The sequence below is a fragment of the Capsaspora owczarzaki genome, assembly GCF_000151315.2.
Source record: "Capsaspora owczarzaki ATCC 30864 unplaced genomic scaffold supercont2.2, whole genome shotgun sequence".
NCBI lineage: Eukaryota > Filasterea > Ministeriida > Capsasporidae > Capsaspora > Capsaspora owczarzaki.
The window spans coordinates 386808-403423 of NW_011887293.1; the positions used below are offsets into that span (position 1 = coordinate 386808).

Genomic DNA, 16616 nt, shown 5'->3' on the forward strand with positions numbered 1-16616 from the left:
AACAAGCAATCTACCACGCAATCGCAGAGCAGCGTTTTGGAGGGATTCAACGTGCAGCAGGAAGATCGTCGTCTCGCGCTTTCCGCTTGTGATGCGGAAGGTGATGGTGCGGATGCGGAATCTCCTGGCCATGGTACGCCACCGCGCGCGGATCTGGCCCGTTGTGCATCTCGTGGAACTCGTGGAAGGCAAACACCAGGAAGCTGATGCTGCCAATCAAGAAGAACATGCCGCCCACAGCACTCACCCAATTCACGAGGGATTCGGTGCAGGCCGAGCTCTCGCGGTATTCCATGCCGTCGGGGAGCGCGGGCGAGTAGTCGACGCCGATGCTCGTCGTGCAGAAGCCGGTTACAACAAAGAGTGCAGAGCCAATGGCAAGCGAGAGCGAGCCCCACATGTACTGGTTCTCAATGTTGGTCCAGAGCGGCGGCTGGTACTGCAAGGCTCCGTCCAAGGTGAAGATGCTGGAGCCCGTGAGGAAAAAGAAGGACGAGACAAAGTTCATGTAGCCCGCCGTCTTGGGATGGTTGCCGCCGATTTGCAGCGCAGGCACCGTGATGTACAGCGAGCCAGCCACGACAAGCAGAAAGATGGCCGCGTGGTAGAGGGCGCTCGGCCGCTTGTGCGCACGCTTCCAAAACATGGCATACAGTGCGCGTGCTTCCAAGAGCACCTTTGCCAGCAAGAGGAAGGCGACGCTTATAATCATGGCAATGTTGAGCGGTGTGAGCGACTCTGGCAGGTATTCCATCAGAATGGGCAGGATGGCAAACCCGATCGAGCCCATCACGAACATGGCCGCGCCAACCAGGTCCAGATCGCGATATGTGCGTCCTACGAATTCCCATAGCCATGGGCAGGCGTGGTAGACGTTCAGGTGGGCCATCTGCACGCCTTCGCGCTCGTACTCGGCAAGCGTGTTGGGATGCGGGACTTGTTGTACGCCGCGCTTGTGGCGATGCGTTCTCGCTGTCGCTTTGCCAAAAGTCAGCTGTCTAGCAGCTCTATTGGTCGGATTAAACTGTAATTGCTCGGTGGAATTGAGCGATGCGCGTGAACTCGCGGCTGCGTTCATCTTTGTGGCGGATTTCGATGCTGCGTTGCGCTTGTCCGCCAACGCCATTGCGCGCCCGTCAGCAGCAACACCTGGAGAGATACTGCCCATGCCATCACTGGCTGCAGCTTTGTCTCTGTGTGTGTCAATTGTTGTGACGGCTGACGAGGACGATGAAGCTGTCTGAGCTGGAATAGCAGCTGAAACCGCCGTTTTTGGGTATGGCGGCGCTTGTCTCGGCAATGGCGGCAATGGCGGCAATGGCGGCAATGGCGGTACTGGAGCCGACTGCAAGTAACGCGGTTTGAAGTCGACCTCAATTTGACAGTGAGGTTCCGGCATTCGTTCTGATGAGCTCCGGAAACTCAAACACAAAGAGAAGGACAAAGTTAAGAGTGCGCACATTTTGAGACCCTTTTTCCCAGGTCGGATTTTTGTTTTGTTCGGATTTCTATTCTTTCGTTGTGATTTACTTGCGTTTTGTTTCTCAGCTCCTGTTGTAGGGAATTGTTGTGGATGAACAGCCAAAGTGAATCTGCTTCAACACACTTTCTGCGGTCTTTTGCTTTGTGATTCTGCTTCCTTTGTGTGTTTCTGTTTTGAGGTTTCCATGCAAGTTCGTTCGCTTTACTCATTTTGCCTGTTCTTCCAAGTGTCAGCTCACTCCCGAACAACGCCAAATGCAACTGCGACTGTGGACGACGAGCTCGGTAACAATCTGAGAAGCTCAAATTCTCTGCCTTCTTCAGCAATCCATGTTGCTGATCCCTCGTTTTGAGCACTTTGTCGCGTCACTTGTACTGATTGTACTGATGATGATTATGATGATGATCTTTGACTTTGGCACAATGTACTACTATTGTACTATGACTGTACAATGGACTGCAATGATAGGTGACTGCTGCTTCCGCTTCCGCTCGATCCCTCACGTTGTCGACCACCTCGTCCGCAAGCCAAGTCCGACCGTCCGCTGCTTCGTCTGTTGCGTCTGTTGCTTCTGTTGCTGCCATTGGGTCTGTCTCTGTCGGTCGCACTGCTGCAAGGGGACGGCTGCTGCCTTCGATTGTCATGGCCCAACGGCCGTTTACTGCAGGATCCACCGCTGCTGCTGCCACCGCTGCCACCGCCGCCGCGTCCATCGCCAGTGGATCAACTGCGCAGATACTCATGCACGTTGGATCCGCACCGAGCGTCTCGCCGGCGGCGACGCTCATCCGTCAGCATCATGCTGCTGCTGCCCAACAACAACCATTGCTGCATTCGGCCACAGCCCAACGGCTGCGTGGTCTGGTGCCTGCGCGGTCATTCTCAATGCTGAGTGCTGCAAGTGCAAACGTGGCAACCGCCGCAGGGGCCGCGATACTCTCCATCGACGACGTGACCATGCCGCTGACCGATCCTCTCACCCCCGAGTTTGTCCCGCTGCACTACATTCAAGAGCGTGTGCGCCTCACGTCGCCTACCATGGCCGACCATTTGCGCTGGATGATGCAGAAGGTAGGCTGGGGCTGCTACTCTTTGATTTCGTGGTTGGTTGTGATTCGATGTGTTTTCCGTTCCCAGCAGGCCCAACTGTGGTTTTTTTTTTTTTTCTTTTGGGGTCATCTTGACCAACGACTCTCGTGCAGGATTTGCTCGGGCAAGACATGTTTCTCATTGGACCTCCAGGGCCGTTGCGCCGGAACTTGGCCATGGTCTACTGCGAGCTGACTCGGCGAGAGGTTGAATACGTTTCGCTCTCCCGCGACACCACCGAAAGCGACCTCAAGCAACGTCGAGAAATCCGGTCAGGTGCGTTTGCTGTAGATTTGGTTGCAACATTGCGGTGTACAAAGCTATGGGCTCTTTTTAACCTTGTTGTTCGTTTGTTTGGGTTTTTTTTTTTGTTTTGTTTTGTTGTTTCGACGCTACGACAGGCTCGGCTCATTACATTGATCAAGCCGCAGTGTTGGCTGCCGTCCACGGCCGAATCCTCATCCTCGAGGGCATCGAAAAGGCAGAGCGCAACGTGCTCCCCGTCCTCAATAATCTTCTTGAAAATCGAGAAATGCGCTTGGAGGATGGCCGCTTCCTTGTGGCGCCGCAGCGCTACGATGCGCTTCTGAAGGTAACGCCGAGTTGCACGTCAGAGACGTTTGATACGCCGACTTTGAACTCACCGTGTGCATCCAACAAAACTTTCCCGCCCCAACACAGGAACACTCCAAAGAAGAACTGGACAAGTGGAAGTTGGTGCGTGTGTCCGAACGCTTCAGGGTCATTGCACTCGGATTGCCAGTACCGCGCTTCCAGGGCAATCCACTGGATCCTCCACTTCGCTCTCGCTTCCAAGGCCGCGATGTCCGCCTGGTTTCCTTTGATGCCGCGCTCGAGTATGCCGTGCTGTCTGCGCAACGAGCCCTGCACGCGCTGGCCACTCACCAAACCGTCGCGCAAGGTCTCCGCGAATCTACGGCGTCCAGTTCTCCTGCAGATGAATTGTCACACAACAGCAGCACTTCAATTCCTACGGCACTGCCCGATCTTCCGGCAAACTTGCAAGCGCGCATTCGCTCTATTGTCGCGCTGGGTACCGTTCTTCGCACCCTGGAGGGCTCTGGTTCGTTTGAAATTGCTGGTGCTGCCGAAGCCTCAGCCGCACTCAACAACAAGCTGCCAGATCGCCTGCCAGAATTCCCAATGGACTCGATCAACTCGATTGCAAACCTGCTGGCTCTGTTCCCCGCCCTGCCCACCGCGGAATGCGTGCACATTATTTATCCGTTCACGCTGATTCTGGGTGCTGAGGCGCAACAGCTCGTGTTGGACACGATGAAGCGCTTAAAAGTCGGTGGCCGTGTCCTTACGGGCTACCGGGCCGGTGCTCGCTCGGCCACCCACACGGCTGACTCGACGGTGAGCATCAAGGATCCGTACAAACTGGAAACGGTTGAACGCCTCCTCCCTGGCAGCGCTACGGCAGGCCAGGTCCCTGTCACGCGTGTCAGCTTCCAGCTTGACTCGGCTGCAGTCTCCTCGCTGCACGACGACTTTGGTTCAAGCGATGCTCTTGGGCCGATCGATGCGCGCTTCCTGGGAGGCCAGCTGCCAGTCGTCCCTGCGGCGCCCGTGCAACGGCTGGAGGCCAGCTCGGACGGGTCGATGCCTACCCTGGATGCTGGCTTTATCGAAGTTCCGTACCATCGCCACGTGCTGCTGTCGCTGCTCCGCTCCCACGCCGTGTCTGACATTTGCCTGGTTGGTGGAAAGGGCGTGGGCAAATCGCTCTTGGTGCGCCATCTCGCGACTCTGCTGGGCTACGAAGTCGAGCCCATCATGTTGTATCAGGACATGACTGCGCGAGACCTGCTTCAGCAGCGCACAACGCTTCCCAACGGCGACACTGTGTGGAACTTTTCGCATCTCATCAACGCTGCTCTCCACGGTCATTTGGCCGTTCTGGATGGCATCCATCGACTCAACGCCGACACTCTCGCCATGTTGCAGCGTCTCGTGCAGGACCGGGACATTGTGTTGCACGACGGCACGCGCCTGCTGCGTCACGATCGCTTTGACGAGCTGTGTGAGCGGCGCAACCTGACGCCTGCACAGCTGAACGATCGCGGGGTGCGTCGCATCCACGAATCCTTCCGAATTATCGCTCTGGCTGAGCCAGTCAATCTGCCAGGCGTGACGACCACTGCTACCGCGCTCTTGGCTGCCGCCAAGCAACAAGAACAACAGTCCCAGCAGAGCACGCCCCCGCTGGGCCAACGTGCTGCAGACCCAGCCAAACCGGGTGCGTCAGGATCGACACCCGGCGCTGGGAAAAAGTGGCTCAGTCCAGAGACGCTCAGCATGTTCCACTTTTACGCGCTTGCGCCGCTCAATCCAGTGGAAGAAGCCCAGGTCATTCGCGGCATGGTTCATCAAAGTCTCAGCCCCGCTGTGCTCGACAAGTTGCTCGACTTTGCCCATCGGTTGCGCTCAACCGCCACCAACCACACCGTGCTGTCCCTGTCCGCTTCCTTGTCTACCCGTCAGCTGGTCCGTATTTGCCGCCGCTTGGCCAACTATCCTGACGAGAGCTTGTACGAGGCCATCCACCGCGCGTGCATGTCCCGATTCCTGCCGCAGCTCGCCCGTGAAACGCTGGAGCGACTTCTTGAGGCCGACAACATTCGCCCAGCTGCCGCCCACAGCCCTGCCGAGGCGCCGTCGTCGGCATCGGTCGTCGCGCCGTCTGGCCACCAAGGTCGCCCTCCCGTCGAACGCCATGTCGTCACTTTGCCCGACGGAAAACAGGTTCAAAAGCTCCGCATTGGGACCCTTGAAGTCGTTCTCGACCAAAACCTCTTCCGCACAACCGATCAGCTCGCCCACGGAAGCGTATCGACCTCGACCAACGCGCTGGAAACGCCTACCTCGTCCGGCCGCGTTCTTGTGCCAGACGTGCTGTTCTACGACAATCCTCAGCACACTCGCGTGATGGCGGACATGCTGAAGGACCTGCTTCTTGGCGAAAATCTGCTGCTCGTCTCCAACCAAGGCACAGGCAAGAATAAGGTGACAGACCGGCTCCTCCATCTTCTTGGACGGCCCCGTGAGTACATCCAGCTGCATCGCGACACAACCGTGCAGACGCTGACCCTGCAGCCAACCATCCGGGAGGGTGTGATTGAGTACGAAGACTCGCCGTTGGTTCGGGCCGTCATGCTTGGACACGTGCTTGTCGTGGATGAGGCGGACAAGGCGCCGACGCATGTGACGTGCGTGCTGAAAGCCCTGGCAGAAAGCGGCGAGATGGCCCTGGCCGACGGCCGCCGCATCGTGTCCCGCGCCGGATTGCGGTACCGCCAGCACGGCGACACGATTGATCCCATGTTCATTCCAATGCACCCTGACTTTCGAATGATTGTCCTGGCCAACCGACCTGGCTTCCCATTCCTTGGCAATGACTTTTTCGCAGCGCTTGGCGACATGTTTAGTTGCCACGTCATGGAAAATCCCGACACCCCCTCCGAGCTCGCCATGCTCCGTCAGTACGCTCCGAATGTCTCGGAAGACGTCCTGCGTCGTCTCACTGCGGCGTTCAATGACCTGCGACACATGGTGGACGAAGGCCAGCTGACCTACCCTTACTCCACTCGCGAGCTGGTCAATATTGTGCGCCATCTCGAAAAGTATCCGGACGAAGGCATTGGTAATGTTGTCCGGAGCGTGTTCGACTTTGATTCGTACGATCCTGAACTCCGACAAACGCTCGTCTCGACGCTTCAACGCCATGGCATTCCCGTCGGTGTTCGCGTGACCAACGTCAAGATTTCCTCCGAGTAAGCAAGCGCTCGAGCCTTGTTTGTGGGGGGTTTTTTTTTCTTGGAGGGTGAAGCGTAATGATCTTGTTTTGGGATGTTCTTTTCAGCGTAGTTTGGCTTCTTGTTCTTTCCTTTTATTGACCATTTTTTTCATTGCTGTATTTTCTCAATACAACAAATCTCTGACTTTTTTTTGTTTCTCTGCTTTATTCACTTTACAATCGTCTCACCTGTGCTTGGGACTCAGACATCCACTTCCTGCGCCTGTGTCGCTTTTTACCGCGAGTTTGGACTTGTCCGATGGAACCCAGCGGCGTTCGTGTATCGTGAAAACTGAACGCATTGCCATCAAGGTACTACTTGAATGTTTTGCAGCAATCGTTGTGTTGTTCTTGGACGTGCTTGAACCGTTTGGAACCGACAAAATCTTGACTGACCATTTTCTCCGTCCTTGCACCTTTCTCCTCCATCCTCTCTTGCCGACACTCAGGGACCGTTGCGCGTCAGCGGCACCAAAGCTTTGCCGTTCGATCACGTGCGGGAGGCTCGCACACAGGCCTTTTCGGAGATTGTGCGGGAAATGACCATCGATCTCATGCAGCCCAACCGATTTTGTGCCATTGCCGTCTCTCCTCATAACGGCACCGTGCATACCATTACAGACAACCCCGTTGGTCTGTATTCCTTCCCTTGCTTGCCAGAGCAAATTACGGCTTCGGCCACGGCAGCAGGCACGCTGCCCAATTCGCCAGCGGCCGCCGAGCAATTGGCGACATCCACCACGTTGCGGGTCTCTGCCAACCACTTTTCTCACATGGACCTGTACGACCTGTATCCGTTCTTTGGCGCTCGGGCCGCGCGCGAGCTCTCGATGGTCGCCTTGGATGGCGCGTTTGCTGGTTGTGTCTTGATTCTCGAGCGCAACGAAATGTCCTTGTCGCTTGTTGCGCCGCACCTCGGCACTGTTCACACCTTGTCGTTTGACTCGCCCTTGCAAGCCAGCTTTGGCCGAATGGCACGGTTGCGCTCGCTGCTCAATCCCGCGCGTCCTGGAGGCACGAACGCCGAGCCCATGGCTGCGGCCACGCTTGTGAGCACGCTCGCGGCATCGCACGGCCTGGTTGCTGTGTATCGCGCCGGCTTGCCACATATGGATGTACTTGACCTGATTGGCAATGAGGTCACGTCCGTCGAGCTGCCGAGCAAGTTGGTTCGCGTGGACGTGCTGTACGACAAGAGCGCCAACAGCGCTCCCGTCTGGTTGGTGCGGTGCGATCGTGACGCTGACACGGCCGAGCCGACCGACTACATCCTGGACTTTGCGCAGCTGCAAAAGCGCGATCGACGCGTCAAGATGCACCCCCTCTTGTCGCCCATTGCTGTTGCCCCAACCCCTGAGGTACTGCTGCCCGCCAATCCGTTGCATGCGCGCAGGGTCACCAGCCATCTGCCCGCAGCGCTTGCTGCAAATGTGATTCTTCACGCCACAGGCACAGCCCCCTCGGCATCCAGTGCCTCCGTTGGTCCTGCGCTTGTTTCCCTGGACGACAGCAGCTTTGTATCGACAGTGGTCTTTGGCGCTGCTTCCGGAAGCAAAAAGGCCACTCGCTTCAGCGCCACGAACTGGACGTACTTGCGGGAATCTTCGCAGCCCAGCACGGCTCAGCTCGTGGTCGATCTGGCATCCCTCGAAGCGGCTCGCTCTCCTGCGACAAGCTCGTCGATGCTGGCGCTGACAGCCGCTTCTCGCGACGGACTAGAAGTGCTCGAAGCCGTCGATTTGGCCAGGCAAAGCTATCGCGAGATTGACCTGTCTCGCAACGAGTCAGACACTGGAAATCGCTTGGACAACTCGACCACGCGTGCGCTGGAAGACCGGATTGCTGTTCGCAAGGTGCTGCGCGACGAATCGCCGGCTGGGATGCGCGTCGTTGGAATGGCGACCCTGCCGAACGGTTGGGTGGCTGCATTGCACGCCGACGGTTTGATTCGTATTGTCGAGACCGATTTGGCGTCACTGGAGCGGTCGCTGCACACGTGGCGTTTGATGGTCGGCCGCCCCGCAGAAGAGCGCTCTCGCGAAGTTCGCATTACGATCGACCGACCGAGCGGAAAGGACGTGACCAGTCCCAAGCATGGCAAGGTTGATCCCAAGAATGAGCCACATGTTGGCGGCAACCAGTGGGCCGGTGGCACGGGTGGGCGAGACACGGCGGGGCTTGGCGGCAAGGGTGGACCATACCGTTTGGATGCGGGGCACACGGTGCACCAAGTTCCGCAAGTCGAGAAGGACGCCGTGCCCCCGGAAGTGTCTGCCGCAGCTCGTGAGATGGGCCGGCAAGCCTTTGAGAAACGCCTGGCCGAGCTCAACATGTCCGAACACGACGCGGAGCTGTATGAAAAGTTTGCCATTCGCGTGCGCAAGGAGGTCCGCGAGCTGCGTGTCACGCTGAATAGCGTCGAGGCGAAAGGACAAGAGCGCGTTTGGCTCAAGAACCAGACGATGGGCGACATTGATGATAACCGCCTGATTGAAGGCCTGACTGGGGAGAAGAACATTTACCGTCGTCGTGGTGAGCAGCTGCCAGAGCCAGGCGCCCCGCAGCAGCATCCCAAGCGCATGCGCTTTGTCATGGACGTGTCCGGTAGCATGTATCGCTTCAACGGCTTTGACGGTCGTCTGGATAGGATGCTTGAGGCCGCACTCATGATCATGGAGAGCTTTGCAGGGTTTGAGCACAAGTTTAGCTACGAACTCATCGGACACTCTGGGGATGGACCTGACATTCAGTTTGTGCCCATGCAAGACGCTCCCTCTCGCTCCTCCTCGTACGGTTCGACCAAGAAATCCACCTCGTCTTCGACCGGCAGCAGCTTGGAAGAGCATGGCAGCCGTGGGAAAATGCCAAAGACAGACAAGGATCGGCTGCGCATTTTGCAGACGATGCATGCACATGCACAGTACTGCATCAGTGGCGATCACACGTTGGAGGCCACTCGACTGGCAGTCGACACGCTCGCCAAAGTCGAAGAAGCCGATGACCGACTTGTTGTCGTCCTGAGCGATGCCAACCTCGACCGTTATGGCATCCGCCCTTCTGTCCTTGCCAACGCCATGAATGCGCATGAAAATGTGAATGCGTTTGCCGTGTTTATCGGGTCTCTCGGGGATCAGGCTGACTTGTAAGTGAAGAGTTTGTTGGTTTGTTGTTTGACCTGTTTTGACCCCTTGGTTGGAGAAAAAATCAAAATGTTGATATTTGCGACTGACGATTGTTGTTTGTGGGTGGCGGGGGGGGGGGTTTGCGTATCTCGGTTTGATATGACGATGTTTGCTTGACTGATAGTTTGGCCAAGAATCTTCCTCTGGGCAAGGGTTTTGTTTGCATGAACACTGCCGATATTCCAAAGGTCATGAAGCAGATCTTTACCACAACCATGCTGCAGTCGCGGCTGTAGTTCTCTATCAACGTTGTACTGGTGTTGGTTTGGCAGATGGTTTCATGCTATTGTTGTATTTCCAATCCAACACGTTTTTTTTTTGTTTGGTACTATTTTTATTGCATCACAAAACACATGGTTTGTTTAAGCGCGACAGCTTTGCACTCAGTTAACGAAGGGTCACGAGCTCCTCGGAGGCTGTAGGATGGATGGCCACAGTGTCGTCAAACTGCGCTTTGGTAGCACCCATCTTCACGGCGACAGCAAAGCCTTGGATCATCTCGTCAGCACCGATGCCAATCACGTGGACGCCGATGACCTTCTCCTCCTTGCCAAGGCAGACGAGCTTGACGCGAGTCTTTGTCTTGCGGGTTGTCATCGAGTGATACATGTTGGTGAAGGTGGCCGAGTAAATCTTGAGGTTGTCCTTGCCGTGTTTGGCAATTGCGTCTTCCTCGCTCAGACCAACAGTGCCCAAAGCCGGGTGGCTGAACACTACCGATGCAATGTTCTCGTACTCGAGCTTGAGGTCCGTCTTGCCGGCAAACAGGCGCTCGCTGAGGCGACGGCCCGCAGCAATCGCAACGGGGGTCAGTTGCCAGTGCGACGCGACATCGCCGACGGCGTGGATGCCCTCGTGGGTGGTGTTTTGGAATTCGTCCACCTTGATCAGGCCGTCCTTGTCCAGGGACACGCCGGTCTTCTCCAGATCCAAGTCCTCGATGGTGGGGGAGCGACCGATTGCCCAGACAAGGCAGTCGAATCCAGACTGCGTTGTGCCATTGGTCAGCGCAAGCGAGAGGTGTCCACTGTCGTCCTTGGTGACAGATGACACGTGCGTGTTCAGGAGCAGATTGACGCCCGAGGCAGTCAGCTCCTCCTCGACGCCCTTGTGGAGCATCGAGTCAAACTTGCGCAGCACGCCGTCATGGCGCACAAGCAGCGATACTTCCGAACCAAGTGCCCTGAAGATTCCAGCCAACTCGACGGCAATGTATCTGGATCAAGTGTGTCGCATTTGGATGTCAGTTCGCACAGATTGTTCAAATTTCAAGTAATGTAGACCCCCACCAAAGAAAAAAACTGGAACATACCCAGCGCCGACGACGGCCACCTTCTTGGGTTGCTCGTTGAGCTCGAAGAAGCCATCGCTTGTGATGCCGTGGTGTGCTCCGGGAACGTCGGGCAGCTGAGCACAGCGTAAACCAAGCCAAGACGAATAGCGGGGTACAAGTCAACAAAACAGACAGCGATAAAAGAATGGTTGCGCGTAGACCTGGACACAAACCTTTGCGTAGCTTCCCGTTGCAATCAGAATGTGCTTGGCGGAGTAGATTTTTCCGTCCACGGACACTTGCTTTGGTCCGACGAAGCGAGCACTGTTCCATCAAAGGGCAAAATGTGGTATTGTTAGACAAGATTCAAGAACGATGTCGCTGGACCGCTCCCCCCCCCCGCTTTTGTTTATCCCCCTCATCAACTCTCACTAGAGATCCGTCGCAAGCTCTTCGTTGATCTGCGTGTGCTTACCGGCCACGAAGGATGTCAATCTTGTCACGTTCGAGATTGCCTTGGTAGATGCCGTTGAGGCGCTTGATGTACTCGTCGCGCTTGGTCCTGATCGAGCTCCACGAGAATCCTGTGATTCACGTTGTTATTCTTGAGTTGAGTATACATTCCGATTTGTACATCTCTCTCAGATGATGACAGTGCATGCAAGAGGCAGGATGGAAAACCAACCTTTGACTGTAACATCAAACCCATAGTCTGGTGCGTCGTGCAGCGCCTCAGCCATCGAGGCCGTGTTCCACATGACCTTCTTGGGCACGCATCCAACATTGACCTGTGCATCACACACCCACGACGACCAGACCAGACCAGACCAGACCAGCGAAGACAAGGGCAAACGGAGAAACCAGAGTGAGACCATAAAAATCTCCGTGCTCTCAACCTGCATCTCGCTCGCTCTTGGCTCAGAGAAGAGAAGTGCAAAGACTCACGCATGTGCCACCGAGGCGTTGGTACTCGACGAGGGCGGTCTTGGCGCCGTGGAGGGCAGCGCGACGGGCAGAGGCAATGCCGCCAGAGCCGCCGCCAATGACGAGGTAATCGTAAACTGCAGTGAATGCTGCGGCTGCCATTGTTCAATGCAACAGATGCAAGTGAAGAGTGAGTTTGAAACTGTGCAGACGCTTTTGGATTGGTTGTAAATACAGTATTATTGTCTTGATGTTTTCGGAAAGTGCAGCGGCGGGTTTTGAGCGCAAGGACGCGAGGTACGCGAGAGCAATGGGGGAGAAGTGTGCAGAGGGTGGCGATTTGTGTGGAATCGTGTAACATGCTCGATCAAGTTGTGAATTAATATCGAACATGGCCACGCAACTCCCTCAGCCGCATCGGATGAACATTCAATTTGGACTGCGTTCTTCTTCCACCAATTGACCAGTTTCCTGCATCCATTTATCCCAGATGGCACAGAAAAGTCAGCCTCGAAGCTTCCCCATACAGATTCAAATATAATTCATGACCAGACTCGGAGAGCTCGTCCGTCCCGAACAATTGTTGCAGAATTCAACTCGTCGCATTCGAGATCAACGACGATTGACAGGATCGTTTTCTTGCCATATCCTGTTAGGAGGTAGTTGCCAGTAAATCATTTTTCATAGATATGCTATAATAATCGCTAAATGTGCCCTCTGTGTTGCCAGGTGGCGTAAATTGTGAATCAGAATCGACTGCTTGGCATTGACAAACGACAACAACAATTGCGACTTTGCTCACCGCTCCGCCAACTCGTCATTTCCGACCGCTCCTCCCGTCCAACGCACAAAGTACATATATTTTATTCACAGAATCAAAATTCGATCATGAGCGGCGAGATACGGAGCCGTAGATCGCCCAAAAGGCGGTTCTAAAGTAGCTGGTACACTTTGCACGCGAATTTCTAGCTCCTGCTTCACGCAATCGACCAGCCGTTTGGCATATCATGTTCTAGAGCATGTATGTGTGTTTGTCGGATGAAATGAATGAGGAAAAGTCTTGCGATGTTGGGCATTTAGGCACTGGTGTATCAAGTAGCGTTTTGCCCAACCAATCGCAAGTTCAACCTCCGCTCTTTGAGCTGGCACTCTTTAGTGCGTCCGAGGTTCGATTCTCTCACCTTTTGCTCTTTTTTTTTTTTCGTTCATTTTATTATTATCATTATTATTGTTTTTTTTTTTTTTGAGTTTGCTCCCTGCAGTCTTGTGTGTTTATTTTTATTTTATTTTTATTTTCATTTTTAATGTTGAACGTCGTTTAAGCACCAACCTGTTTCCTGACAGATCATCTCTGTCCTTGGCATTGCGAGAACGTAAGTGACGACTACCTATCATCGTTTTGCTCCTGCGCGCACGATGCATTCGAAGCGGTGAACAGAAGACAGAAGAAGAAGAAGAAAATCATGCATTTTCTCCCGGTACTGGTGGTGCAGATCCGCCCTCGGCAGGGTTTCGCGGTGCGCCGACCTTCTTGGCAGGTAAGGATGGTTCAAAATAGTACAGTTTTGGGGGAGGGCGATGGCCTTCGTCAAGAGCCTCTGGTGGCAGGAGTGGCGTTTCGGGCAGTTTGAGCAGTGGCAGCGAGAAATCAAGTTGCTCATCCAACTGTCTAACCACGCGTGCCTTGTATCTCAAAGGAGTTTCCATTGATATTCGAAGATGGCGGGGCGGTGGGTGCAATGCACTTCGAGAAAAGGGCGATCGAGTCTTCTGAGGGAAACAAGTGGGCATTCAGCGTGTTCAGCAATTGACCCTTGACCCTTGACCCCTTCCTCCCCCCTCGCCGGCACCACCTTGGTTATTTATGAGAAGTCATTGAGTGAATTGTCATAAAACAGCAAAACCCAGAACACGCCCTGAGAGCTCAAAAAGAGTGAAGCTTGTTCGAACGGCGGCGAACCAAAAAAAAAACGAAAAAAAAAAAAAACAAAAAAAAAAAAAACAACAAAAAGAACGACAACACAATCAATGCAACATTGGTGTCTTCAATTGGCCGTGATGAAGCTTGATACAAGAAACAAACTAACTCACCATCGATGCCCGCCGTTGACGATGCCCAAAACACTCGATCGGTTTGGCAGGTTCAGTCCGTCCTCGCTTCTTTGGACACGATGCTGAGAACCGCGCGATTCTTTCGCCTTCCGCTCGCTCCAATCAAAGCGGCGCTCTTTAGTGCTGCGAGGCGTAGCCCGGCTGCTGCGGCATTCCGTGCTGCTGATCCGACTGCCAAGTGCCTGTCGACCAAGGCGGCTGCGACGACGATCGTTCAACGTCCGGATGGTACGCTTCCTTTGCTCTTGTTGCTGTGCGAGAACGCAGCATTGACCGACCATCACTCTCACCGACTTCTTTTGTGTGTGTGTACTTGATTTGTTGACCAGCACCAAATGGTAGGCGGGGTCTGTTTGATCTGAACCTGCCCTTGGTCAACCGGCACGATAGCTTAAAAGAAGTTGTCGAGAATCTGGCCGACAAATCCAAGCGGCCTAAGGGCATGTTGTTCACTCTACCTCAAATGTTCGGCTCGGGCAAGACAAGCTTTGTGGAGCACATTGGCAATGAGCGCAATCCCCACGCTAAGGAAATCCTCGATTCGGCCCCGGCAATCAAAAGGCCGCTGTACGAGTCTGTCCTCAACGCACGCTACATCCTCATCGACATGAGCAGCATTGACGGCAATGTCGTGAATAAGAACATGGCGACAGACCTTCAAAAGTTCATCCTTGCCCGTGTTCGACAACTGCTCCCCGCCGCCCGCTCGTTTGTCGCCGAAGGCATGTCCAATTCCATGATGCTCACAGAACTACAAAAGCATGCCGGTGTCCCTCTGCTCCTCCACTTTGACGAGATGGGCGCTATCGAATATTCTGACTTCGATCCGTGGTTCCCTGGTCCTGAGTACCGCTGTTCCAACCCGACTGACGTGTTCGCGCCGAACACTGGAGCCTTGCGTCGTCACTACACGTTTTGGTCGGATTTCCTTGCACCGCTACTCAACCTCGACAATGTGTACATTGTGTGCTCGGGCAAGTCGGTCGCATTTAGTCTCATCCAGCACGGGCTTCTCAGAGCTGACCCTCACATTGCCATGACATCGCCGTCAGAATTGCAAACGATCATCCTGCCTCCACTTGGCGGCGAGCACATTGAAGAGATTCTGAACCGACACCGCCCTGATGTCAGCTCCCCAGAGCTGATTGATACCCTCGGTCTGCGCGACAAGCATACTCAACGCATTGCCTTCACCGAATGCGTTCACACTCTCACCGCTGGTGTGCCACGTCTGGTTTCGTATGCGCTGCAAGTGCTCTGGGGCAGCGGCATCGACTTTGGCGCCATGACACCAGACGAGATCCGGGCGTACTTCGCCCTCGGTACCACTCAAGCGTCCATCGCCAGTGTCTTCCTCTTGAACTCGCTCGATCGCCAGTGTCTTCCTCTTGAACTCGCTCGAGATGACCGCTGTGATCAGCCGCCCGCATGATCCACGGTATCTGGCGAGCGCCAACATTGTCCGTCGGGCGCTCGCGGGTGAGGTGTTCGATCCCAAGTCAACAATCGAAGTCCGCGTTCCAGGAAAACCTGACCCTGTTCAAGTTCAAGTTCTACTCCTGTTGGACAGACTCTTCTGTTACACCAAGCCCGTGGATTCCTCTCGTGGACCTCAAGTTCAAGTCATCCTGCCGCAAATTGTTGGCACTCGGAAGGAACTGGCTCTCGCGACCTTGATCATCGAACTCGCAGGCACCGTCGTTACGTCGGAGACACTCGAGGTGCTGGCGTTGTGGTCCATCTTTGCTGCACTTTACCGAGCCACAATTGGCGACCCCAGTAGCAGCTGGCTGCTGGCCCAATCGAAGGGCGTGCTTCCTCAAGCAGTGCTCGACTCGGATGTCGTGCAGCATATTCTCCAAACATCTGCGCCTCATCAAGGCATTGGCTTTGACGAGCGGACGCTGAGCAAGCGTGCGGGCTCGATCACCGTCTCCGTTGCACACGCGACCAGCGCGAAGCGCCATGGCATCGACGCAGCTGCATTGCCGGATCAGTTGGTGGCACGACTCGTGGAACTCCGGACGACAATTCCGACTGGGCCTATTGCGGTTGTCGAGTGGATTGGCAAAGCGTCCCAGTCGTCTGATGGAATGATTGCTGTTTGCACGGCCGCAAGCCCGACAGTGCAAAACACTGTCTGGATCGGTGTTGCCTGCAAGCTTTTCAATCGAAACAAGATGTCGTTCACCGGCCCAACCATTGTGAATGAGGACATTGAGCGTCTGAGTCGCCACTTTGCTCATCTTGAGAAGAACCTCCGACCGCGCCAACTTCTCATCTCGGTGTTGTCCAGGCCACCAAACTACCTCAAGCCTTCCATGAATGGCAAGCTGCTCGAAGGTCGGGTCACACTGTCCGGCGCAAAGAACAAGAAGAAGAAGGAGGTCAAAAAGAAGGAAGTCAAGAAGAAGAAGGAGGAGGTCGTCGATGAGGAGGAGCTCGAGGTCATCGATATTCCCCCGCGGATGCAAGTGGCGCTTTGGGATCTCGATACTCTGAACAACGTTGTCGATCCTTCTCATGCAAAGCCTCTAAGAATGGCTGAGCCGGGCCCCCGTCACGAGGAACGTAAGGTCAGCGTGTGAGTGTTAAAACCTCGTCTCGCCAGCTAAACCGGACTTGTCGTAATAGCGGTTCATCCAAGCGATCCATTTCCTTCCCATTACGTGTGACTCGTATAGTCACACGAGGGGAACCTGTATCGAGCACGCAGATCTGGTCTGTAATCTT

At 55.0% G+C, this 16616-nt stretch overlaps 4 protein-coding genes across 4 annotated transcripts; 2 read left to right on the forward strand and 2 right to left on the reverse strand.

The window, feature by feature from the left end:
* Positions 1–46: 46 nt before the first annotated feature.
* CAOG_01299 (hypothetical protein) lies at positions 47–1399 on the reverse strand (the record flags this gene model as incomplete). The annotated part of the gene is made up of 1 exon (XM_004349769.1): positions 47–1399. One exon carries the CDS (start codon positions 1397–1399, stop codon positions 47–49), a length of 1353 nt encoding a protein of 450 aa, XP_004349819.1.
* A 331-nt stretch (positions 1400–1730) lies between these two features.
* Positions 1731–9902, forward strand: CAOG_08496 (hypothetical protein). Its single transcript, XM_011271776.1, has 8 exons — positions 1731–1767; positions 1952–2554; positions 2686–2848; positions 2974–3164; positions 3254–6369; positions 6599–6704; positions 6842–9534; positions 9699–9902. Exons 1-8 carry the CDS (start codon positions 1738–1740, stop codon positions 9808–9810), a joined length of 7014 nt encoding a protein of 2337 aa, XP_011270078.1. The 5' UTR covers positions 1731–1737; the 3' UTR covers positions 9811–9902.
* Positions 9853–11960, reverse strand: CAOG_01302 (glutathione reductase). Its single transcript, XM_004349772.2, has 6 exons — positions 11793–11960; positions 11533–11635; positions 11323–11431; positions 11081–11171; positions 10887–10981; positions 9853–10790 (listed from the first exon to the last, which is right to left on the reverse strand). The coding sequence occupies exons 1-6, from the start codon at positions 11931–11933 to the stop codon at positions 9962–9964; spliced, it is 1368 nt and encodes a 455-aa protein (XP_004349822.1). The 5' UTR covers positions 11934–11960; the 3' UTR covers positions 9853–9961.
* Positions 11961–13867: 1907 nt separating this feature from the next.
* On the forward strand, positions 13868–16471 carry CAOG_08497 (hypothetical protein; the record flags this gene model as incomplete). Its single annotated transcript, XM_011271777.1, has 3 exons — positions 13868–14111; positions 14213–15191; positions 15262–16471. The coding sequence occupies 3 exons, from the start codon at positions 13868–13870 to the stop codon at positions 16469–16471; spliced, it is 2433 nt and encodes an 810-aa protein (XP_011270079.1).
* Positions 16472–16616: the final 145 nt, after the last annotated feature.